We start from the raw sequence: 26,281 nt of genomic DNA, 5'->3' as shown, positions 1-26,281 counted from the left end.
ATTCAGGAATTTCTTATTCCCAATCCTGTGCTCCAGGTCCATTGGAATCATGAAAGCACCTAACTGTTTTGTAGTGAATAACACTATTCCAATTACTATTCTGGTCACAGTGAAATCACGGTGTAGAGTGAGAGCTTGATTTCTCTCATTAGGGGCTCAGTGGTGCACAGAATAAGACAGAATGACTCTTTTTAACCCTCCCTTTAATCTGACTTTTCCAGAGGCACAAAGACAAAGTAACATCCTCATAAAATATGGCTCTTTTCTTCTCCTGGGTGCAACCCATCACTTCCAACAGCAGATTGTCATGACAACGCATGCAACCTGGAGGCAAGCCAGCCAATAAATCTGCAGAGGAAGCATCCACCCCAAGTGTGGAAAGAACACTGCTGCTTTAAGCCTCCAACTGAACAATAAACCCAACACAAATTAACCTTATTAGACTGCTGTAGGCCTGCCGTAAGGGCTTAAATTCAGCTGGAGCCAGCCAAAGCAGAGTGCTGGTAAACATTTTCAAATCTGCAGAAGCCACAGCTAAAAGGGCTCTGAGGCTTAAAGCCCCAAGACCCCCCACTCCATAGCTGAAGCCCAACTCCCCAAATAGGGGGAAGGCACGAGGACTCTGGGAAATAATCTCTGAATGTAAGCCTGCCTGTGGTGAAAAACAACACACCCCTCAATACACTAGCAACAGCATTCTCACAGAAGCAGTACACAAATGGTTGACTTAGCCACAAGTCTTTTCTCCTCTCTTTTCCAAGAGCAGGATTAGACCACAACATTTCCCAAGTCCAGTAGGAAGATTCTAAACCTGACTTTCATAAGCTTCTCTCTGATCAAAGGTGTGTTTGAAAATTTCTCTCTATTGATATCCCTTGCACAGTGTGACCCTTACTGTGCTCATATCTTGAGCAAAAGATGAGTGCTTTTCCTAGGTAAAGAAGAAGGGGAAAAACATGCTTTAAAAAAGTTTGTTGATATTGTAATAGTACTTTTTCCTTATGCTGGTTACGGATAGAAAAAAATGCCACTTTCATTTTCCTTCTCATTTGTCAAGGGTATTTTCATGTTTGGGATTTTTTTTTTCCCCTTGGGTGTATCACATAATCAATACTGGCATTAAAAAACCAAACTATTCTCAATTTTGGTGTTACTGAATGCCTACCTTCTTGCATGCCACTCATCTCTGTGGTAAGAAGATCCCCCCAAGTTTTTGTGGGCCCAGCACACTTCCTTCTCCTGGAAATCAGCCCCACATCTTTTACAAAACCTTCCCTCCTCAGATATCCCAGCCATGATACCACCACACCTTCAGGTGTTTTGTATTTGCCCAACTAAGTTATTCACACCTGGATTTTTTTCCATGCTATATACACATTTATAGATGGAAAATGGAAAGTGTTAGAAACTGTGTTACAATAAGGCTTTTTTATTATAAACATAGAAGGCACCGTAGAAGTGCAAAGTATTAGAGGAAGTCACAAGATTGGACACAGGTTATTTAATTCTCAACAACCCTACAAGGTAGGAAAACTTATCATCCTTATGTCATAAATGGGAAGGCGGTACAAAGTTGTGTCCTAGATCATATTGAGTTAGTCTGTGTGCTGCAAACAGAATGCAGGACTTCCAGCTCCAAGTCCCCTGCTTTGGGTTCTGACATACCCATTCAAACACAGTTTATTGAGCCTATAATGCTAAAACAAATGGCAAACTATTGAACAAATAAAAAAAACCTTCCAGAACACAATCTCATTGTCTTCCCATAATATTTTAGCTGAGTCACGAACAGCAGGATCAGGAGACCAGACTTAAGTTTGTTTTCCTTTCTAACTCCCACCCCCTCCACTTTCAGCTACCCATTCTTGTTGAAACTTTCACTTTTTTCTCTATGAAATTTTTCAAGCTTGAGCTCCACCTGAAGGTGGATTGTTTTTCCCTTGCAAGTCTGAGCAAAAAAAGTTAAGCCTACTTAATAGTAAGACAAAACATTCCCTACTATGAAAAGTGTCTTGCAAAATGGAATGTGACTCTGCAATGAGAGTCTAGGGTGTTATCTGCAGACAGGTTTACCCACCTGCGAAACAGGGGGAATTGCTGGGAGTTGGGAGGTTCCCTGACTCTTTGGGCCAATTCAGCTCCGACTGTAGAAAGACTCCTCCTGGCTTCAATGTGAGTTGGATCAGGCCTTGTAAGCTCTTGGAGATCCTCGGATGAAAGGTGCTATGACAAGCTTTTGAAAGCTCAGATAATGAAGTACACACAAGCTGGAGAGCTGCAACAAGCATCCCCCATAAGAATATTTGCATGGGGAAGACAGAACGGTTACTCACAATGCTGGGGAAGCCAGGAGTGTCATATTTTCTTTGTATTCTGGTCTTCAGGCATTAGGCTTTGCTTAACCCTTCAGAGCATAATCAAAACACCCAGTGCCTACCTTGAGGGCTTTCACAGCTTTCTTCATCACTGTTGTCCTGGCAGTTATTTTGACTGTCGCATACAAAGCTTTTATCGATGCAAAGGCCATTCTTGCAATGGAATCGGGCAGTAGAGCACAGCAAAGGATTCGCTGCTGTGAAAACAAAAGTGTGATCTTTCATTAGAAACTAGCTCTCACCCAGACAGAGAACTACTCCCTAAGAACTTCTACAAAGATGGTCACAGCTCAACATTTGGTTTGTTTACGGAGCCTGTGGGAGTAACCTGACAGTCAAATAAATTGAGCACTTCTCAAGGAGGGGAATTGGAAATTTCAATTCATGTAATTCATTAAAACCATCAGAGAGCTAGTCCACACATAGTTGTGATAAGCCTTCTCATCAAACTGTATCACTTTTTCTCAGATGTTTATTGCTCCTGTTTTAGGAAGGGCTGCTTGCACCTCCTATGATTAAGGTTGCTCAATACTTCCCATTATAAGCAAAACAAGCACTTCGAAAACTTTGTCCAACTTTGGACAGATGTTTCTCATGCCCAGTATCTGCCTCAAGCTATATTGAGGGAGGGAGCAAGGGGGAGGTTAGTCAAAAGGGTTCAGTCATTTCCAAGAACAAGACTAAGGGGGAAGATGTGGAACCCTACAAATCCATGGATATCTACTCCATAACTCCATGGTCCTGCCATGGGAGCAGGGGACTGGACTCGATGACCTCTCGAGGTCCCTTCCAGTCCTAGTATTCTATGATTACCATGGATATCCATGATTCGTTTTTGTGGATAGTGGAGCAGATGTCGATAATACAAAAAGAGCTCCACTACTCTGTGCTTCTGCTGCCTCCACTGATAACAACACCTTGAGCAGCTGAGATGCAATGCCCCATTAACTCTGTGCTGCTCCTTAACCTCTCCAGTCTCTGCCCTCTCCTGCCTCTTCCCTACAAGACCCTTCCCCCCATCTGCGCCTGCACACCCTCCCTCAGTCACTGGCTCTTATTACTTTTCAAAGTAAAGTGATGGGGCCAGCCATGGACCCCTGCAGGGGCAGATTAGTGGACAGAGTCCCCAGAAAAATGGGTGCCCTTGTCTGTCCGCCAGGCGCTTACAGGGGACCGGGGCTGGGGTGCTCCCGCTGAGGAGCATGGCAAGCATATGGGTGCTTATTCCAATCTTCCCTGGCTGAGGCTTATGAGGAAGCGGGTTAGGGGCACGGATGTTTGCCCTGCTGTGCCCACCAGGGGTTCCTATGGGGGAGCAGGGCAAGCACGTACCCCCACCCCCAATCCCTGCTAGAGTGCCTGGTGGGGCAGAACAGAACAAGCACCCCTAGGACACACTCACACAGATGCTCCTCCTGAGGCAGTGTAAGACCCCTTTCTGGTGCAGATGTGGATGCGAATACACTTAAGGCAAGGAACAGACTGTTGATCAGATGCACGTTTCCAGTCAACGTGGACCCACATTTTTATATCTGTACAGGGCTTTAAAAATAGACGGTTTTGTCCACATTAAAAACTCCAGGAAATCTTTTCTTATAAAAGCTCTAGAACAGTGTTTCTTAAACTTTTTAAGACCAAGGAACACAAAACAATTTTTCTTATGGGGAAAAAAAAGGGGGGGGGGGAGTTATTGAGCAAAAAGAAAAAAGGTCACCTGCCCCTTTAAGGATGGCCATTTTGAACTCTGTTGTTCTCCATGGCACAACTCCAACTGCTTCGCGGCACACCAGTGTGTCTCGGAACACGGTTTAAGAAACACTGCTCTAGAACCTCAGGAAGTGAAGCAGGGATTTGAATCTTAGCAGGGGGTGATCTTTGTATCAAAGATGTGCCTTTTGCCATCTCTGAAAATATGGCCAAGCAAGTGATAAGTCTTTGAAAAACTGCAATTTGCAGGCGCTCAGTAGCGATTCACTAGAGCTTCTCAGCTTAATTCTGCAAAGATTCCATCAATACCGGGCATGCTTCAGATTGGACCGAGCAGGATTTTCCATGCAATTACAGTTCCCAGTTCCATGCAATTACAGTTCATTCTGGCCCTAGACCAGGGCTTGATTTTGCAACCTTAATAATGTTTTTTTTGCATTTGTGTGTGTAATATTTCGAGTATGATACAGTTTAGGAGAACCAGTCATAAGCAAGGAGCACAGTGTGCTAGGAGCTGTACAAACACCCAACAAAATTCTGTGCGTGCACAAAGATTTTATAACACAAGCAGAATCACAGACACAAACATTTCATCATCTACTTCTCTCCTCCTAACCTAGCATTGTTTGTAACAGCACATTTACTGTTCCATCCAGTCTCATTGTGAAAGTCTCTCAAGCTGTAAAATTTCCACCACTTCCCTTGGGAGACTATTCCACAGACTAATACATCTCACTGTGAAGATAAACATCAGGGAAATCTGCCAATGTTTCCACTTCCTTAATTTTATCATTCACCTCTAGCTATATCCTGCACGTCATACTAAATCTCCCTCCCTGCTGGCATCCTTCATATGTGGCATAGCTAGTGATACTTTCCTTCATGCTCATTGCTTAGCCACGCTAGACATTATTTAGCTTTTCTAAGATCTTCTCAGAATTCAGTCTCTCCAGCACCTTACTCGTTTTTGTTGCTCTTCTCTGAGCTCCCTCCAATTACTGGAAAGGAGGTGACAAACTGAATGTAATATTCAAAGTTAACTGCCTACTTTTTTTCTTTAAAACTAACTAAAAGAACCTCCCAAACAGTACATCTTCTGAAACTCTGAAATGCAACACAGTTTAAAGACTCTGTTCTTACAAACCCTAGAATACAAGACAGACATCACACACATTAAGCAAATTACATATCCAAAACCCTGCATAAAAATGCCATCTCTTCACTGCCTTTGAGCTATTGCATAAATGCAGGATTTCATAGTAGACACAAGGGTCTGCAATATGACTGCTCCTAGAGAAACTGAGAGGAAGTGGAGTCCTAGCTTAAGCAAACTGAAGGTGTTATCTTTCGCCTCATCTGGGAAAGAGTAGAAGATCTAAGGAGTACTATGATCAGTTGTAAGGCACACTCAGAGCTATATATTGCGCACACACATAAAATTATGTAGTTCATAACCAACTGCATTTTAAAATACATCAGTTCAACACGTCGTCTAACGTTTCACTCCACCACCTCATAGGAGATATTATTCAAGGCACTTTGGACCAAAGCACTCTTTCTAGTCCAATTTGTTCAAGAATAGCCCAGAAACCACACATTTCCTTAGACTTTAATCCTCTTTCTCTAACTCCATTCTCTCTCTAGGGGTACCATCTCCCCACCCCATTCTCCCAGAGCACAAAACATCAACAGATAGCTTCTTAGAGAAAGGTCAGAGATGCTGGTGCTACCAGACACCTGAGTGTGGGGAGCACAGAGATGAAAAGGGCATGTCCCGCATGCAGTGGACAGTGATGCATCACTGTAAAAATTGCTCCTTTTGTTATCTGAGAAAGCTGCTGTCTGCTGTCCTTCCCCTGACCTTTAAATGTCATTAAAAGGGAAAAAAATCCACTCTGCTGTGGCAAGAGTGAGCAAGCACTAGCTGCAAGCTGCCAACTGCAGTCCCAGAGCATATCTGTGTATTTACCACTGCCTGTTAATAGCAGCAGAGCACAACCTTTCCTTACTTTCCTTACCACTGTGCAATATCTTTTCTGTAGTTACCAATACAAAAGGATCTAATTCAGCCATATGCAAAAGCTTTGCACAAGTCAAAATGTAACTTTAAGCTAACCAGGTACCTTCAGCTTAAAGCAAAACGCTTTCCTCACTACGAGAGTTTTTCTAAGTTTGGCCCCTCACAAACTCCATCAAATATGTTGTATCCTAGTATAAACAAAGGGGCTGAAATGCAGGCCTGGCTAGAGAAAATACACTTTTCAAATTAAAAAAAATTACATAGTACAACAAATTATTTTTCTGTTACTTTTAGAGAGAGCTTGCCCCAACTTGGGGGGAATTCATCCCTGTGTATAGGGACCCATTTCAAGTCTCATTTCAAACTTTTAAATCATACTTAAGTCACGTGCAGGCTTTGGGCTGGTTCTCTACATGGGGAGAAATGCGCTCTTCCAAATCAAATAACTATAATATTTTTCTAACAGTCAGCTCCCAAAATCTTGAAATCCAGCCAGTCTCTCTGTCCTCCCATGCCCACCAATAATAGTAAGCATTCAAAACTTAGCTGACAATACTGTTAATAATGCACAAGATAGATGAGCTTGCCCACAGCCATCCTGACTCTGCAGGGCTGTGTTAGTGAAGTCAGCAGGTGTGTAATCCAGGGATCAGCAGAGCAGGAGAGGAGACAAAAGATGACAGAGAAAGGAATGAGAGAAAATTAGCAATGCCCTGTTTGAGGAAGTTATCCTGTGAGAGATGCAGGGAGCAATTTCTTACTATGATCCACTCTCTCATTTAGTGAAACACTCCAATTTGCAAAGAAAGTTAAAGCTCAATAAACTTAACATGGAGCTCCACCCTACAATCTGCTGCCTGAGTCAAACTGCAACTTTAGCAAGGGCACCAGTAATAAAACTGGCGAGCCCACCTTTGGCAAGTAGCAGCAGGCAGACCTGGGTTGATTTATGAAAAAAGACAAAGCTTGGTAATAATTGTTTGGAGGATGCAAAGAATGCCTGGTTATGTTTCAGTGTTTAATATGGATCAACTGCAAACAATAATGAATACAAATATTTCCTAGGCGGGACCTGTAGTCAAGATAAAACAGTCTTTGGTCTAAATGACCCCAAGAAGCCCCCTTTAGAGAAGTGCTGGAGTCCACACTTTCTGATGAGGCAGGTTGCCGTTAATATCTTGTTGCTATCAAGAGGCCCTGCAGTTACAAAGCAAAATAACAAAACATGATTTAGGTTGCAAACAATAGGGAGTATGCATCTAAATCAGGGTTAAAGAACTGGACAATGTTTCTTTCTTGGGCCGTATTGGTTTGTGGAAACAAACAAGATGTTTCTTCATATGAAGGTAGACGTGACACTTACTACAGTTTTCTTCATCGCTGCCATCCGGACAGTCCTCAAAGCCGTTGCACCGGAAGCGGCCAATGATACAATGGATCCCACTAGAACAGGGGAAAAACGTGGAGCCACATTTGGATTTGGCTTTTGCTGCAAGACAAGAAACACAGAGAAAGCCATAATCAGGGAAACCATTTTCATGAGATTAAAACATCTTCATTATCAGAAGGATCTAAATTCAGGGCAGATCCCACAAGATCTTTACAAGACCCTGCTTTCAGTTCTTATAATTTTAACAACATTAAATAATTTAAGAACAATTTTTTCCCATGCAAGGCATCTGCATTAGGCTGTATTTTCCTGTATTTTATTTTCAAGCTTTTGTTTTCTGTTTTAGCCAAAACAATTCACCTGCTTCTGAGCAAAAGGCTAGGGAAAAATATGTTCTTTTGCCCATGTTACAAAAAATGTAGCAACTTCTCTTAGAAAAGCTCTAGAGCAGGCTTTTGAAATTTGATAGGGGATGATCTTTATGAAAGGGGCATTTTTTTGCTGTTCCTGTGAAAATCTGATCAATCTTAGCCAAACTACAAAAAAAATGTACCAAGCATGTTCAAACTGTGGACATCTATTAGAGCTCTGCAGCTAAAAACTACAAAGATTCTATCTGCATGGAGCAGACCGTGCTCTAGAGTTTTGTAGCAAATGGAGCTCTGGACTTTTGAGGACCAGCCTGGGTCCACAGACCTGAAAGAAGAGCAATTGAGTCTGGCTCTCATGTGCCCAAGACGACTTGCCTGCTGGGTTTAGGCAATGAGAAGTAAAGTGCCCAATTCAGATGCAAAAGAGACAAGAGCCAGGGGAGGGGAGTTGAGAAAATTAGGATTGGTATTGGCAGGAGGGAGGCGAAGTCAGGATGTAGGAAGGTACTGGGTCGGTCTGAGGGAAGAGAGAAGAACAAGGAACTGAAGTGTGAGGACAACAATATTGGACAAGGAGCCTGGGGAGAGAGTTGGGACTGGGATGAGGACAGAGAACCAAAGGAAGCAGGTGCCAGAGGCCAGGGTTGGGGAGAGAGTAATCAGATGAGGAGAAGGAGTGGGGAACTAGGGCTAGTTGGGCAAAAGACTGGGGCAGAAGGGGAAGAATGGAATAGGCAGTCAAATCCAGAGGATTGAGACTCGGGACAGGTTAGAAGGGATGGACAGAAAGGAGTAGCATTTAGAATGGATGGACTGTCATAGCCCCTCTACAGTTCTGGTCTACACAGCAGTAGTAGGTTGTCATGCTCTCATCAGTTACTCCACTAATGACAGAGGTCTGTGTAGTGGCTCTAAAGATTTCAATCCTGACAGCAACCAAAGTGGGTGTCAATATGTCATGCGACAGAATTTATTTTTGTTTATTTAAAAAGAGCCCTAAGAAATCTCTCACTAAATTTTGATAAAAAGATTATTAAGGTTGGAAAGTCAGCTACTGAAAAGTTAAGAAATGCCACTACTAAGGTTGTGTGTACAGCTTCATGTGCACACATATTACCATACAGTCTTACATAACATGATCATACACTATTTTCTCAGCAAAACCTGTCCCTCAGTGCACAGGATAGACATGCTCTGGGGATCAATCAGGCTGTATAGTGAAAAAAGCTGCTCTCTGTAGGACCACCCCCATCCCACTTCTTACAGAAGCTGGAAGGTGTGTAGCGAATGAGGCTGAGGCCTAGGAAAAGAGAAAGGATGGTCTCCTAGTTAAGGCAGTGGAACACTGCCCTGGATCACGTGAATTCTGTCCCTATGTGCCATAAGGTTCCTATGCGACATCAGTGCAGGGGGGCTGACAGAATTGCCAGGCCCCTGAGCAAGGTTGGGGGGAGCTGGGTCTGTGCTCCTGGAAAGGGTAGGGCCTCAGGCAGAAGGGACAGGAGCTGGGGACTAACCTCCCCCCGCCAACCTCTTAGCACTGTCCAGATCACACCACACAGGGCTCTGGTGATGACTGAAAGGGCCCAGGGTTCTGGCCGCCGCTGCTGCCACAGTAGCAATAGTGGTGGCCAGGAGCTTCGAGCCCTTTTGAATTGCTGAATAATGAGGATAAAAGCAAATATGTGTAATCCAGTGGAAAAAACAAACTGAGATCACATAATTAAAGACCATATCATAATGCATAGTGCACGGGGTCTGAATTAAGGATAAACAACCAAACTTAACTTTAGCATTTCCTAACTTTTGAGTGCTCGACACTGCAACCTTAAGGGTTCAATTAAAGTGTGCGTGTGTGTGCGCGTGCGTGTGTGTATAATACACAGACTGCACACTATCCATTCCTAATCTGTCACATGGCAGGATCCACAGAATACTAAAATTGGTGCAGTTGGGCTGGAGCTGCTACTGCTACATAGTCAGGCCAAAGTCCCACTTGCCCCCGCCAGCGGTGCGGCAGGCCCAGAGCTGCTGCTGCCACACAGCCATCAGCAAGTCTGGGGCTGCCATATGGCTCGGCGAGGCCGGGCTCCCACCTGTCTCTGCCTGGGGCTAGGGCTGCTGCCAAGCAGCCTGGCCAGGTTCCTGCCTGCCTGGGACTGGAACTGTTGCTGCCATACAGTCGGGCTGGGGTCTTGCCTGCTCCTGCCTAGGCCAAGGGGCTGAGGTGCAGCCAGGCCAGGGTCCTGCTTGCTCCCACCCCAGGCATGGCAGAGCCAGGATTGCAGCCGTAGTGCAGCAGGCGAGGAACCTGCCTTCTCCCACGGGAGCCGTGGGGTTGGGGCTGCCTCACGGTCAGGCTGGGATTGATAGGGCTGCCGCAGCCCCACCTGCTACCCCTGCCTGGTTAACTGGTTACCTATCCAATAAGCCTAAGGGCTTACTGGGTAACCAGTTAACCAGACAACTGTTTACATCCCTAGCACTAACAATCAGACCTGGCCAAGTGTGTGATTATAATAGGGTACATACTATCCTCTAGTCACTAGCCTCTTGGAGAGAAAATTAAACTCTTCAGCTAATGGAGATTCTTCCTTGGTCCAGGTGGAATAGACTATTTTCTTGGAGCAGAATCTGTCCAGTTCTAACCCAGTATCACATGTGTTGATATCTATGCATTGCAGCACATGGTTTTTATGAGGACTCCCTGAACTGGAGATCAGAATGTGAGGGTGATGGGCAATGCCTCTATGCCCAAAATGAATGTTTCTCACAGACTGGTGAAGTCTAGCTAGGGGATGGCAAGCAAGTGTTATGGGAAGACAGCAAAAGGAGGTACAAGAAGTGCAATAGTGAGGGAGAAAAAGGGAGAGGTAATAACTAAGAAAGACGAGGGAACAAAGAAGCCAGGACTTTGGCATTAATTTGGAGGAGATACTTTCTTGCAGAGATCAAGTCAACACAGCTGCTTCTCTGCTATCTCTCAGCAGATATTATATAAACCCTTTTTAAGAGCAGTAGCAGCAACTATTTAGTATCCTTCAGAATGTAGTAAAATTTAGTAAAGACTATGTGTGCTTCTTCCCCCTTCCATTACTTAAGCTTGAAACAGCACATATCATTTAGCTAATTGCGCATGTTTTAGAAGCTGTAGTAAAAAGGGGAACTAGCCGTTTAGACCCATTTCTCAAGGACTGGATTACACGTATTACTTGAGTGAGGGAAATTTGCTAATTGCTATTGCTTAAGTAAGCTATACTGGTGGTTGTTACTGAATGGAATAGAGTTGAAATATGCTAACCAATAACGCTGCAACACGAAGCTAAGGTAACAAATCAAGACGTGCCAAGTTAGATAAGAAAGTTAAAGAAAGTATAAAAAGGATGCTTAGCCAACGCTCAGGGTCGGCTCTGCTTTGAACATTGAGTTCCTTAGCCGTACCTTGGTTGCAACCAATAAACTTGAGTTGGACCCAGCCTGAAAGTGTGACTCTCTTCTTGGGGTAAATCAGACTAGCCTCCAAGGGGACGAAACCAGCAATTTATGCAACAAGAATGAAGCATGCTGTCCCTCTCCTGCACATTCTCTTGCTAGTACTTCTAGTTCTCGATTAGAGTTATGAAGTATAAAATAAAAGGACTTTCAGATATCTACCAACTACCATTTTGTTCTAAATAGAATCCAAGGTCCACTCAGAAATAATAGGCCATTGTTTGTAGAAAACAGGAGATTATCTATCCTGGAGTTAATGCCATGTTTAAACACACTAACTCTGGTAGCAGAAAAATCTCACTTGAAAAATATTTGATGTCCTCAGAACTCTTTCCACATTGCAGTAGAGCTACTTATGCGCTGAGACAAGTCCATAATTCAGTGTTACTACAGAACCCCCATAGCAATCACTGTCTCTGTTCACATCCACCAAATAGCTGATGTGTATTATGGATTTGTCTCTGCATTCACACAAGATAGTTATCTGGCTGGAGTGGCTGGGAGAATGTGCTGTCATCACATCTTTACTATAAATGGGACTCATAGTGCTGCCTATTAGGGCTGCCCAGCATGCCCATTACAAAAACCTTTGTTTTAGTTGCTTATAACTTTGCTAAACTTTAACCATCCAGGCTGCTCATTCTAGATGCAGTGTTATCGGTCTTGGTCTTTTTTGGGGAGATAATTCCAGCCAAAATGTTTCACCCATTTCTGAGAACCAGGCTAAGGAAAAAAGTTTTAGCCCATGCATGTTAAAAGCTATGGTCACCTTTAACTTGAATACAGGCAGTCCCCGGGTTACGTCAGTCCGACTTAAGTCAGACCCCTAGTTACGAACCGGGAGGGGAGGGGGCCCCCGCTAGTGCAGGGTGCCTCCCCCACTGTCGCCGCCTCCGGTGGCACGGGGGGCGCTTCCCCCCAGCAGACCAGGGAGACGTGGAGCAGCTTTTCTTGCCACGGAGGACGCGGGCGGTGTGGGGACCAACCCGGCAGCGCCCCAGCTGCTCTACCCCAGGTGTCCCCAAGTCAGCTGCTGCTGAAACTGATCAGCGGCTGATTCCAGGAAGCCCAGGTCAGAGCAGCTCTGCCTCGGGCTTCCTGTAGTCAGCCGCTGGTCAGTTTCAGCAGCGGCTGACTTGGGAATGCTTGGGACAGAGCAGCTGAGGTGCTGCCGGGTTGGTCCAGTAGCGCCGAGGAGCTGCACTGCGGGACCAACCCAGCAGCACCCCAGCTGCTCTGCCCCAGGCGTGTCCGATTCAGCCGCTGCTGGTCAGTTTCAACAGCGGCTGAATCTGGACGCCAATTCCGACTTACATACAAATTCAACTTAAGAACAAACCTACAGTCCCTATCTTGTATGTAACCCGGGGACTGCCTGTAGTTCTCGCACAGTGGTTCCCAACCTTTGGTCCAGTCAGCACAAAGCTGCAGCCCATGTGACCATACAGATAGTACATATGTTTTGTGTGGATGCGGCCCCACATAACACAAAGAGCTACATATGCAGTCCACAACGGTGAACAAAATCAGAACCACTTCTCAAAAGTCTATGTGCTTTGGACCAGGTCTTTCAATATGGCAGGGATGTGCCTTTTACCATCGCTGTGGAAATCTACCCACATTTGGTCACATTATAAGCCTTTAAAAATTGCAGTTGAAACATGGAGACAACTTCTACCTTAGCAGTCAAACCAGGGAGTCCATCCTCCCTGAACATTCTCCAGCCTCTCTTCTCTCTCAGACCTGACTAGGCTGCGCAGTCACAGAGTGACTGAATGTAGGCAACCTTAAATCTGATATTTCCTAAGTGCCTGATTTAGCAACCTTAATAAATGTTCTACGAGCTCAATCCATTGCACACAGAACAGCTAATTCAGATCCCACTGGAGTCAGGACACAAGGAAAGCAACATGGTTCGTGATCAGTGGTACTCAACCAGCCTACTAAGGCACCATGAGCAGGTTTCAGACGAGCAGGGCTGGCATTAGATTTGCTGGAGCACAAAGCCAAAGTCCCACCACCTGGGACTGAAGCTAAAGCCTGAGCAACTTAGCTTCACAGGACTCCCTGTGCTGTGAGGCCCCGGGCAACCTCACTGCTTGCTACCCCCAAAGCTGGCCCTGGCTTCCATATGAAGGAAAACTGCTGTTGTGGCACAGGTGGGCTTCAAAGAAAAAGTCCGAGAAGCCCTGCTTTTGATGCCTAGGGGAGCAAAACCTTTAGGTCCAATGAGTTTCATACTGCTACTGAGGGGCCTAAGTTTTAAAAGGGTCTTTTGCAAGAATCTCAAATACCAAGGTCTAATGAGTGGGTGCGATTCAGAGAGGTTTTCACTTTCAGGTTGCAGGTTTGATGCTAGCAAATGAGAGGAACCTGCTATCATTTAATGACTATATAAGGTTTTATGGAGTTGGTTGGTTTCAGTCCATTTGTTAGTGGACAAGAGTTCACAACATATAAATCACTCCTTCAGCCATCATTTTCAGTAGTGAGGGCTAAAAGTAGATGGCTCATGGAACTCAAACATCTTCATATCTTGGAAATGGTTCTTTAAAGTCATGTCATCAACTGCTCTTGCCTATGTGCACCTGCTGTATGAATAAATGGAGGACTTCAGTCTACACAGCTTAGCAAATCAGCCACTGCTCACTAGCACCAACTCCAGAAGACAACAAATGACTTCTGAGTTACAAGAGGCAGCACACTGATATTCTAAGATGCAAAGGACAGACAGAAATCCTTACTTATTTTTAGCTTTTCCCTTGTTAACACAGATAATCCACAGCAGGGGACTTACATTTTCACTCCAGGAAAAATAGCCTGACTCCTTTTAGATATTTACATTAAGTACAAAGAAAAGCAATTAGATGGAGTTCAAGCAACCAATGTTTTTCTGGCAAATCTATGTGCCTTTGATTGAAATGGGAGGGAATGCCCCTTGTCCAGCCCCACTGGATATTGAGTCATGGCAGATGTGACTTAAGAGCAATAAATTACATTAATTTACACACACACACACACACACACACACACACACACACACACACACACGCTGAAACAGAATATGCATACAGTAAAACGAGAAGGGATAGTGAACTGCACCACCATGAACACTGGGAAAAAAAGAACAAGTGCATCCTTCCATCATTGAAATACATATTTCAAAACCCCTTTTAGCCATCATTAGCCATTGGGCCCTGGTCTACACCAGGACTTTATTTCAAAATAACACCACCATCCCCAGATCAAATTTATACACGGAGCGTCCACACTACCAAGCCCGTTATTTCGAAATAATGGGCCACGGAATTTGAAATCTGTACTCCTGCTTTTCATCAGGAGCAATGCTAATTCCAAAATAGTTATTTTGAAATAACAGTAGTGCGGATGCTCCAGTCCCACTATTTTGAAATTACTCCCCAGAGTCATTTGAACTAATTACTCCCTAGTACTTCCTGGGGCTCTAAGTCTGAGGTAGTGCGTCTATATTAATGGCATCTGCCTTGGACTAATTTCGAGGCTTCTTCATAGTGTGGACTCCAGTTCGAATGTTAAATTGTGAGTTAAGTAGAATTAACTAATTTTGAAATAATTTCCTAGTGTAGACAAGACCTAAGAGTAAATCCCCTGGTGTCAAAATCACCACCTGTCTCTCAAAGTCCACCATAAGGTAACTTGTTATGTTAGTTTGGGAAGAGCCCTTCACCACAGTATAAGATGATCTCTAAAATGGAAACCCATGTTGATTCACTAATGAAGGGTAAAATTCATCCCTATGAAGGCAGTTAGAACAAACGTAAGGCTCAAGTTAAATCCCAGTTGAGTTCTATTTTGGCAACTTTATGCTACCCCTCTGCACAGAGATCAATTGTCACCAACAAAGCAACACCATTGTAAGTCTACTTTTATAGCTATTTCCATAGAATCTGGTTATATGTTCCAATACAGAAATGACAGCTTGCAGGCATCACTCACCAGCATTGATTAAAAAAAGAACATATTACTAGCTTTAGGGCATTAACAGGGGACCTCAGAAGAGAATACATTCCCTTTTTCAAAAGTTAAATCTGCTATATCATTTTTCAGCATACAGAAGAATAATTCCCTACAGCATGGAACCAAGCAAAGACAAGGCACATATAACGTACAAGCATAATTATACATGGTTGGATTAACAAAATTATCAAGCCCCCCAGCTCAATCAGAAACATGATTAGAAATATACAGAAATATATAGATCCAATGCTTTTCTACTTAATAATTAAGTGTGCATAATGTCATAACTGATCAACCAAGAGATCAGATGGACTATCTAATTACCAGCAAGGAAGGTAGAGAGAATGGAATAACAAACAAGAGCTAGGTACAGAAGGTCCCAGTAGTCAAATATTGGTCAACGTAGGGCTACTTGCTAGGTGGCCACTAGGCCAGGACAGTCACAAAATGCAGGGTTGTTGTTTTTTTAAATCCTATTTATTACAACTGGTGGTTTTTCTTGTTGAGCTGAACGTTGCAAATACAACCTTAAAAAAAAAAAAAAAAAAAAAAACTTGCTCACTGAGCTTTTATTGCTGACCTGTGTCACCACCATTTTTGTATCTTGTTCTAGCCAGGGATGAGAATCAGCTCATCCCATTGAAATGCTAGGATAGTATGTGACATGGTACAAGCAGATTTCCTATTTTTAATTAAGGAAATTATTTCACAGAGCACTCTCTAACACTATAGTTATTTTCAGATTGGGTCTAGGGACATGTGGCTAACGTCATAGCCAATTAAGCAGCAGACATTTCGTGGCTATCTGCAGCTGAAAGTGAACTACACGTATTTCAATACCACATCTTTCCACTCAAACTGTTGTCTCAGAACCTCCCCAGGTAGTAATCATGCAAAATAGCAGTATGCTGCTCACAATCATAGGCCTCAATCCAACAATAATGATGATGTATTTGACTAATCAAATCTTGGTACCTTCTGTGCAATAGCAGCAACTCCCTGAACTGATTCTGCATCCTGGGCAAATGCTGTATCTCTTCCCTGCCATTGGTGGTTTCTTAACCACCTCTCTGCCAATTCACCCTAATGCCAGCTGCTCTGGCAGGGGCACTCTTTTGACGTGCTGACTTTCCACTGAAGTCTCCATGGAACCTCATGGAGAACTGGGAAACAGGGCAGTACTGGACGTTCAAATGACTTGATGCATCCAAGAGATGCAGCAGCATCAAATGCTCTGTGAAAGTGTTATACTGCCCCCTCTTTTGCCCCCTGCTCAGAAGTACAGGGATTAGCATTCATAGAAGACAAGGCAGAAGACTCCAGGCAATTACATATACAGCCCCGGTAATAGAATATGCCATCTTTCACTGCTAGATTGCTGCTTCAAAATCCAAATCCAGCTTAGCAGTGACACAAAGTTACACCCAGTTAATTGCTGTTCAGTGGGCCCTATATAACTGAGTTTGTAGTTTCAGTCCATTTCCCCATGGACAACTAATCACCCATCAAAAGCTGATGCCACCACCAGTAGTCACACCACAATGTATGTGAGTGGGAATGCGTCATCCTTTACCTCAAAGTGGTCCCATGAAGCCAAAGTAAGAGCACACTGAAGGGTCCTTATGGAAAATATAGTTGTCAGCCTGGTACTATTCCACAGCACTAAATCCATACATAAAGTCAGTTACACACGCTATTCATTTGTGCACACAGTACAAATGTGATTATCCAAACCTCAATACCCTTTTGTGCAAAACAGGGCCGTTTACCAGCATGCAAGCAAACCTTTTGGTGACCAGAGTCTAGTGTCCTTTAGGAAACTCCATAAGTTATGTTTTTATTCTTCCCTCCTTCCTCTATGATCCCTGTCTAACCATTCAAGCTGTGTAGATACACACACAGATCTTTAGGTAATTATTACTAGAGGAACACAATAGAAAACGCGTCTGAAACTGAAACCTATTATAGTCAGTGCATTTTTCCCTAGGGAATAATTAAGGAACTCAATAGTAAAATTACACTGAAGAGAATAAATCAGCATGTTCCCCATACCAGACACCCCATTCACCTACAGCACACAGATATAAAAGGAAAAGAATTTAAAAAGAGACTCAGTCCCTTTAAGACTGCCATAAAAAAATCTAATACTTTCCTCTGAAAGAGAAAAGGGAGAGTTTTGTACTTGTGGTGCTAAAAGGATGGCAGCTTTTGGTTGCTCTAATTTAAGTAATAAGGGACAAATCCAGAATCAGCTCCATCACACCAGTGTCATTTCAAAATAACTTCACTGAAGAAAATGGGAGTCTTTCTGGATTTACACTGGTATAATGGGCTTTGGCCTTACAGAACTTCAATAATACATCCACATTCTGCTCAGAGCATAGCGTGTTAGTTAATACAGTATGCCACCCTCTATACGGATTAGAGCAGGGGACAGGAAAACTCTTGGTTTCCATTTCCTATTTTGCTCTCGACTATCTGATCTTGGACAACTCTGCCTCAGTTTCAGTGTCTAAAATGGCAATGTTAACTTACCTCAGTGATCTGAGGAAGCGGGTCTGGCCCACGAAAGCTCATCATCTAATAAACCATCTTGTTAGTCTTTAAAGTGCTACATTGTCCTGTTTTTTGTTTCAGCTACACCAGACTAACACGGCTACATTTCTATCACTTACCTCAGAAAGGCACTGGAAGGATTAAATATCTTTGTGTTTATCAAGTTACTTCAATTCCTTTCAATAAAAGTTATATAAATGCAAGTATCTGTTATACTTCTCCTTACTGAAACACTCCTATTTTTAGCTGGAATTTGAATTTAATGGAACCCTCAGTACAGTCATCTCATTTTAAAACAGTCATACATACTGAGTGTTTTGTTGCCAGTGTGAATGAGGCTAAGAGTTAATTCTAGTACAATATTCAGATAACTAAAGGACTGGAAATAAGAGACATAAATCAACACCTAACTAGAGCACCCTACAAACTGATATCAACACTATTCCAATCATTGAATGTTGTTTGTTTAAAAATCCTGATGCTTGGCACCTGCACACAGGACACTGTAACAATTCAGTTAAAAGAGCCATACACTTTTAATTTAAAATTTTAGTCCCAGATGCTGTGCTAACCAGACAGCATCAAGAGCAGCTCCCAACCAGACAGCATCAAGAGCAGCTCCTATCCATGGGAAGACAGTATTTAACCTTTCGGTCAGAGTCACTAAGCTTCTACCTCTTCAGTTCAATTTCTCCTACTGAAAACATGGGCTCCTACCCTGGCCACCTCAGCCAGGCAGCTGATGCTACCAAAATTCAGACCTGAAACTAGTTAACAGCTGCAATAAAGGATACAAACTCAGGATGGACAAAAAGGGTCATTTTGAGACTGATTTTAAATGCAGCACTTGAACAAGAAGCACCTCGTAGGAATGAGAAATAAGGCTATCGAAATGGCATCAACAGCATGGCTGAAAACACTGGGTTAATAGTCAGGAAAGCTGAGTTCTACTCTTGGCTCTAGCACAGACTTACTCTGACATTTGGCCAGTCTCTACATCGGGGGGGGGGGGGGGGGGGATGTGTGTGCGCGCTTGCTCGGTTTGCTCCTGTGTAAAATGAGGGTATTTAACCTACTTCACAAGGGCATTGTGAGGGCAAATTTGGTCATGTCTGTAAAGTGCTTTGAGAGCAACAGACAGAAGTTACTATTCTAATGAAATACTATCACCAGTATCATTGAACACAGACTGATCTGCTAGAAGCAGGGAACAGGAAGGAATAGAGACGGAATGCAATTGTCTCTATCAAATGCAGCTGACGAATGGACAGAACCACATGACTCTACCAGACAAAGGTGTTTAAATCTCAAAACTACTTCCAAATGGAGTGAAAATCTGTTTTAAAAGACCTCTCTCCAGCTGGGATCTGCGCTGATGCCACTTCTCATGGGACAAGAGGAGAAGGTAATAAATCTGCTTAAGTTCCCTGTATTTCCATACTTAAAAAAGTATTCACGTTACCTCATTCCTCCCCCTTCCCTCCCACCTCCCAATCACCGGGTCCTTTTATGGCCTATTCTTTCAAATGGCAAGCCACAGATTTTTCCTAGGAAAAATCTAACAGATCCAAGCCTGTTTTACAGGAACAGGTCTCCAGGCCCCTGACTAGACCAATATGGCCTGAAGAAATGGATCCACTGAGCCATGTTCCCAAAATTCTACATCTTTGCTCTCTCCTGGGTCTCCTCTGATGCAAGCCCTTTTATTTTATCACAAGCAATTGGGATGGAACTTCAAGCTATGATTCCTGATCAACTGCCCGCACTTTTTAAAGTTAACATAGCAATTCGCTTTTAAAAGATTTAATTGATGCTTATTATGCAAAGAACAAAGAGGCAGAGTGGCAGACACTGGATTGTAAAGTTCAGGGGGAAATCTGGCCTTAAACAGACTAGAGCCAAAAGATTTATTGTGCTGTTAACAGGAACTCAGTTCTTAAACATTCTTACATGTCTGAAATTTGTGCTCTGAATGAAGCGCTATAAGCTGAACAGTGGTAGCATGGCAGATTGATGACTCACAGACAAGGGTTCAGCAGCACTTGTGTTTCCCTTTCCAATGTACAGAAATAGCCTCAATTTAAAGAAATGCAGAGGCCACTGTCAAGGTTTGGGGAACAGGTACGCACATCTGGAATGGTACTTACCATTTCAAGCTTATTTCTGTAATGTTTCCTAGGTGCACAGATATCCCAGGATAGCAGACGGGCAAGAAACAGCAGTTTGGATGTGGAATTTGATGTCATCAATTTAACAAGCAGAAGTTGCTAATGTTTTATATGTCCATCATCTTAATGTGCTATCATCACTTCCATGAGTCTAAAACCTCAAGAGCAACTCATCACTTTTGGCTACACATTCCAGCTCTATGAAAAACAGTCAACCAGGCTGAAAATCAAAAGCTGTCTTGTTTGGTCTTATAAACCTTTTTAAAAAACTAATATTTGGCTACACACACTCAGCCTGGGCCACTAAGACATCAACCGTTATGACAGCACATATATTAATTTATTATTGGCATGGACCCTGAAAGTTTGAGTGCTTAGACACAATGATTCCTTTCTTAATTCTCATGTCACTGTTTCACTGTCTCTACATGCATGTGCACAAATAATCAATCTTAAAAAAAAAAATCAACAAAAGTTCGCCAACTTTATTAGATAGTTGTGCCAGATATCCAGACCTCAGGAAAGACTCAGAGTGGATTGCAGTTTGGGGGGAAACTATGTCCAACTGTAGTTTTGTTTTCTAAAGTAAATTCATTCCCAGATCAGCATACACTAGTTCTCAGTGGGATTGGTATGTTCTACAGTCATTTTCTCCTTTCAATCCATCTATACTCATGCCTAGTCCACAATATCCTTCTTCTGTGTTCACCTGCATGCCTTGTACCTGCCACATTTCCACAGTACATCTAGTGTTGCCCCTCCCCACCAATCATATCTATTCCAAGCAACGTCAGCATTCACCTGCAGTAGGAATGCATTTGAGTTAAATCCTGCAGTCTGTCAAGATTCCATTTCTAGGTCATTCAGAAATGTGTCACTAACCTGTTGCCAGCCTTTTAAGACTGTCAGCTCCTTGGGGCAGTGGTTATGTCCTCTTCAGCGCCCGCACCCAACAAACAATGAAACAAATCCATGGCCACCTAAAACTCCATATCATGACCACCACCCAGAACTTCTCTGATAGCATGGACAGAGCAGAAGGCTGCCTCTTCCTTTCCTTAAAGCAAAGGCCCAACTACTTTTGAGTTAAGGAACTTCTTAAGCTGTAGCTGTACAGGGTGAAATGTTCAAATGAGTCAACAGTTTAGGAGCTTAAGCCTCATATTGAAAAGCGATTTGTGCCACGTCACTTTGGCACTCTTTTACCTGTAAGTTTTTAACAGCTGAGAAGTGCTGATTCCACTCTGTAGAGGGCACATTACTCAGTTTAATACGAATTTTAAAAAACGACAAATAGTCTGGTAGCACATTAAAGACTAACAAAACATGTAGATGGTATGAGCTTTGGTGGGCACAGCCCGCTTCTTCAGATGACCAGAGTGCTGTTCACCTGTCCTATCTAAGGCTCACTGGGGAGGCAGAATGCATGTGTCTGCTCCTGCTACAAATATTATACTACATCCAGTTGAGGGCAGCTCCAGTGAGTATATTCCTTGCAACAAATGAGCTGATGTGAATCAGATGTGCTTTTGGAAGTAGGACTCCCAAGCACTGTTACCCAGAGGGAAATCTAGGTATAGCACAGAGTTCAGATTGCACTAGTTTAATTAGCTAGAAAGTGAGAGTTCAAACCTAACCTAACTGAAAGCTGAACTGGCAATACGTCAAGAGTGTCAGGTCTGAACTAGTTTGCAGCACAATGGAACAGGCTGTTGATGTGCTTTCATCTTGAAATAAAGCAGTGCTGCCCACTGAATAGTCCCATATATGCAAGGCTCCATCTTAATCACATCAGCTTGTGTGTAAATTGAGAGAGAGAGTTTGTTTAAAAAAAAAAAAAAAAAAAACACAGACTGATGGTAAGTAGCAAAAGCTAATTTAATGTTTCCAAGAAGCATAACTTTTTTCATCAACATATTAAACCGCGTGGGGTCAATCTTTACAGATGGGTAGGATTAATCTGATTGGGGTTCTTGGACTGCTGCTGTATTTTAGGAAGATCTCAGCTTACTAGACAATCCTTGGGGCTTATTAATGTAACCACTCATTTGGGCAGACATTTCTTTTTAGCAAAATGCTGCATCTCTTTCTTCCAGTGCATTGAGCACCACATGTCTATCCTAAAGCCTAGTATTTAACAGATAGCAGCCTGAGCTATTCCTGTGCCCTTTGTTCTTGTACATGAAAGCCATTCATTAGTGAATGATTCCACAAAGTGGCTAAATCCAAGTAAAATAACTTCAGCCATAATAATTGTATCACGGTAACTCTCAGTCATTACATAGCTTAGAGATATTCCAGTATTTTGCTTTCTCTGAAAAGCCCAATTTTATTTTTATTATTCACATGGCCAGTTGACAAACTAGATATTTATCCTCAGCAGACAAGAAAGCTGTGAGTCTGACTGCTTTTGCAACAAGTCTAGAGGCAGGAAAGGACAAAGGCTTGTGCTACTTTTAAACAACCAAAACCGTGTCTGCCATTGGTAGAAAAAGGAAGAAAAGATTTTGTAAAGAGGGAGAAAGTAGCTATTTTGAAATCGGGTTCTTGCTTTGGCATATTTTTATTATGTAATGAAGAGCGCAGAACACAGCATTCAACTCTGGCTATGACTCCAGCTTGCTGTCCAACAACTGAGAGGACTTGTGGCTTGGTTCTCATCTCACAGAAGTCCACTTATTTCGATTCATCCATGTATCAGTGCAAACAGAAGCAAGGGCAGCTTGCACTAGGGATGTAAAATCCAGTTTAATCCATTAACCTGTTAAATTAGGTTTAACCAGTTAGCTGGTCACATGGGATCCCAGGTGAGGGGGGAGAGGGGTTCTAGCCAGGCTGGAGCAGCCCCCAGCTTCGCATGGGACTGCAAGCTCCTGTCCTAGTTACCCATTCACATCCCTAGCTTGCACATCCCCTGTTCCGGTGCAGGTGAGGACAGGTTTACACCTCATTTGGTGAGGAAATTCCCAGGGCCCCAACCACCCTTCCTGTCCACCTTTCAGGAGGGCAAGCTTTTTGCAGGGGGGAGGCTTCACTTCTTAGGGGGCCTTCTGCACAGACGTATTCTCCAGGGGTCTGTGCAGCTACTCTTTTCTCAACAAATACCACCAAATTATTCCATAAATGCTAAGTATTCATAAACAGATAACATGGAATTACTGAAAAAGCAACCTATAGAGAAATTATACAAAAATGGATAAAATAATTAACATGGAATGTGAAAACCAGGGTACTTTATTCCACACATCAATTTAAATCAATTCATACTTATCAAGTGTCAGAAAACCAACTCTCAAAAGGCATCTTCATACTCACTTCTTACTCTGCTTCTTGAGTGTATTCAGAAGTCATGACAATATTTTTTTTTTACTATATTTAGAGGGTCGCTTAGCTATCGGTGTACTATCAGGACTCTAATCTGTACTATCTATCATGAGGAACTTTTATTACTGGTGACAATGCATAAACCAACTTGACTTTCAGATCCCTGGCTGAATTTGCAGTGGTGATAATTAAACATTTTTTTACTTGAAAATAGAATCAACATTCACACATATGGAACCCAGGGACATTGTTGAACAGTCACTTTTCTATACTAAAACCTCTAAATCCTTCTACCCCTCACATACACCACTTGGATTAGAGTGACTTGTCACTGGGTGTCACTGTTGGTTCACAGAAAAAGTGCTTCATACACAGACCTGGCAGAAAAGAAACAGCTCTTTTGTAGTAAGAGGAATGAAGGAGAAGCTGCAATTTGTGTATTTGGTACATCCCTGATTTTGGCTCCTGTCATGTCAAGCAGTTAACTCAGATGATGTGCCATGCTCCAAATCTATACCATCTGCTCCTCGTTAGCTGACAGAAAGGCAGCAACATGCCATCCCCTCTTCTAGCTGTTGCTCATTAACTGACAAAAGCCATTATCAATGTTCACATTTTATTAGATTTTAGAAAGAACAAAACCATAAACAAAGAGAACCCGGGAAAAAAAGACAGGAAATAAAGATTCTGGAAAAACTGGTACTGCTACAGATAACTCTGGTTCCAGACTACTCATGCTTGCAAGTAATGTATGTGTGAGCAAACATTGTAAGGAGCGCACCCTGGTTCCACAGAAGTTAATGGCATGGCTCCCCATGACATCAACAGGACATGGATTTGGCCCTAAAATGATATCTCCATTGAAACAGAATCAACATTAGGGGTTTCCATTGTACCTACTTCAAAATAATTTTGAATACATGTACAGTAAGCTTCCGATAATCTGGCACCTGTAGGACCCAGGGGGTGCCAGACTATCAGATATGCCGGACTATCGGAAGGGGGGGCTATGACCGGTCTGGAGTGGGGTGGGGGATGCCACCACAGACCCCTCATAGCCCCCCCTTCTGATAGTCCAGCTCTGCCCCAGGCATCCCCGATTCAGCCGTTACTGGTCAGTTTCAGCAGCGGCTGAATTGGGGACGCCTACAGCAGAGCAGCTGGGGTGCTGCCGGGTTGGTCCCGCAGCCCTGAGGGGCAGCACTACGGGACCAACCCAGCAGCACCCCAGCTGCTCTGCCCCCGGCTTCTCCGATTCAGCTGCTGGTCAGTTTCAGCAGTGGCTGAATCGGGGAAGCCAGGCGCAGAACAACTCCAATTGTCCGCCAGCCAGAGCATTCCAGGTTCCTGATGGTGCCAGACCATCAGGCTTGCCGGAGCATTGGATGCCGGACTAATGGAGTTTTACTGTACCTCTTTCTAGCTTATTTTTTGTTCCATTTGTTTCCCTGCAACTCCCCAGCTTCTTCTCACCCTCATGCCACCCGCTCCTCAGACACATTTATGGATCTTATTTGTGCACGAGGTGAACAGTGTCAGATTGGTAACCCCAGTGTGAAGCCCTCTGTTTATACTCAGAATATGTGCAGGGAGTGCACAAGCAACACGCCCTACTAAAATGGCCACAGAGGCCTTCAGAAGCCATAGAGAACCTGGGTTTGAGATTCTGTAGTTAGCAGAAGTAATGTCAGCTAACCATTATGAAGAGTGAAACAACCTGAAGAATGCTACCCTAGTTATGAATTTTGCATGTTCATATGAAAATTCCCCTTTAAAAATCACCAGCTTCCTGCAAATAAAGGAATGGCCTAGGAGCCATGCAGAATCAACTGTATGAGATTCTTCATAGTGGGGAGAAGGAGGGAGACTGATCTTCAACTATGGAGAGGTGGAAATGCTCAGGCAGCTACTCATGCTACTAGGGTCATTATACAGGCAGTCCCTGGGTTACGTACAAGATAGGGACTGTAGGTTTGTTCTTAAGTTGAATCTGTATGTAAGTCGGAACTGGCGTCCAGATTCAGCCGCTGCTGAAACTGATCAGTTTCAACAGCAGCTGAATCTGGACGCCAGTTCTGACTTGCATACAGATTCAACTTAAGAACCCCAGGCATCCCCAAGTCAGCTGCTGCTGAAACTGATCAGCGGCTGATTCCAGGAAGCCCGGGGCAGGGGCTTCCTGTAGTCAGCCACTGGTCAGTTTCAGCAGCGGCTGACTTGGGGACGCCTAGTGCAGAGCAGCTGGGGTGCTGCTGGGTTGGTCCAGTAGCACCGCCGCTCCTCGGCGCTACTGGACCAACCCAGCAGCACCCAAGCTGCTCTGCCCCAGGCGTCCTGATTCAGCCGCTGCTGAAACTGACCAGCAGTGGCTTAATCAGGACGCCTGGGGCAGAGCAGCTGGGGTGCTGCCGGGTTGGTCCAGTAGCGCCCAGAGCAGCGCTACGGGACCAACTGGCAGCGCCCCAGCTGCTGTACCACAGGCGTCCGGAGCAAAGCCGCGGAGCACGAGGGCAGCGGGACAGCCCAGACGCGTCTGGGCTGTCAGCTGGCCGCGTGCTCCCCGGCTTTGCTCTGCTTTGCCCCCTGTCCCCTTGGTCTGCAGACCAGAGGGACGGGGGGCAAAGCAGAGCAAAGCCGCGGAGCACGCGGGCAGCGGACAGCCCTGTCCGCCGCCCGCGTGTTCCGCCGCTTTGCTTCCTCTCCCTGGTCTGCTGGAGACCAGGGAGAGGGAGGGCCCCGTTCGTAACTGCGGATCCGACATAAGTCGGATCCGCGTAACTCGGGGACTGCCTGTATACGCCTTTCCTGGCTGACAGCCTGAAGCTCATGCAATGTCTCTACTGAAAAGGTACCAGTATCAGAGGGGTAGTGGTGTTAATCTG

The 26,281-nt window shown here is 43.9% G+C and overlaps 1 protein-coding gene across 3 annotated transcripts in view; it reads right to left on the bottom strand.

The window, feature by feature from the left end:
* Window positions 1-26,281, bottom strand: part of LDLRAD3 (low density lipoprotein receptor class A domain containing 3) — a 183,093-nt gene that overhangs the window by 82,743 nt on the left and 74,069 nt on the right. For all 3 annotated transcript variants that reach the window (XM_075927498.1, XM_075927497.1, XM_075927495.1), the window contains 2 exons: window positions 7,466-7,591; window positions 2,438-2,572 (listed from right to left, as the gene is read on the bottom strand). In XM_075927498.1, the coding sequence (XP_075783613.1) occupies window positions 2,438-2,572; window positions 7,466-7,591 (261 nt within the window). The remainder of the gene's footprint in view (window positions 1-2,437; window positions 2,573-7,465; window positions 7,592-26,281) is intronic.

The sequence above is a fragment of the Pelodiscus sinensis genome, chromosome 4, assembly GCF_049634645.1.
Source record: "Pelodiscus sinensis isolate JC-2024 chromosome 4, ASM4963464v1, whole genome shotgun sequence".
NCBI classification, from domain to species: Eukaryota; Metazoa; Chordata; order Testudines; family Trionychidae; genus Pelodiscus; species Pelodiscus sinensis.
Note: the sequence above shows the minus strand (reverse complement) of the source record. Positions and strands in the feature narration are given on the sequence as shown.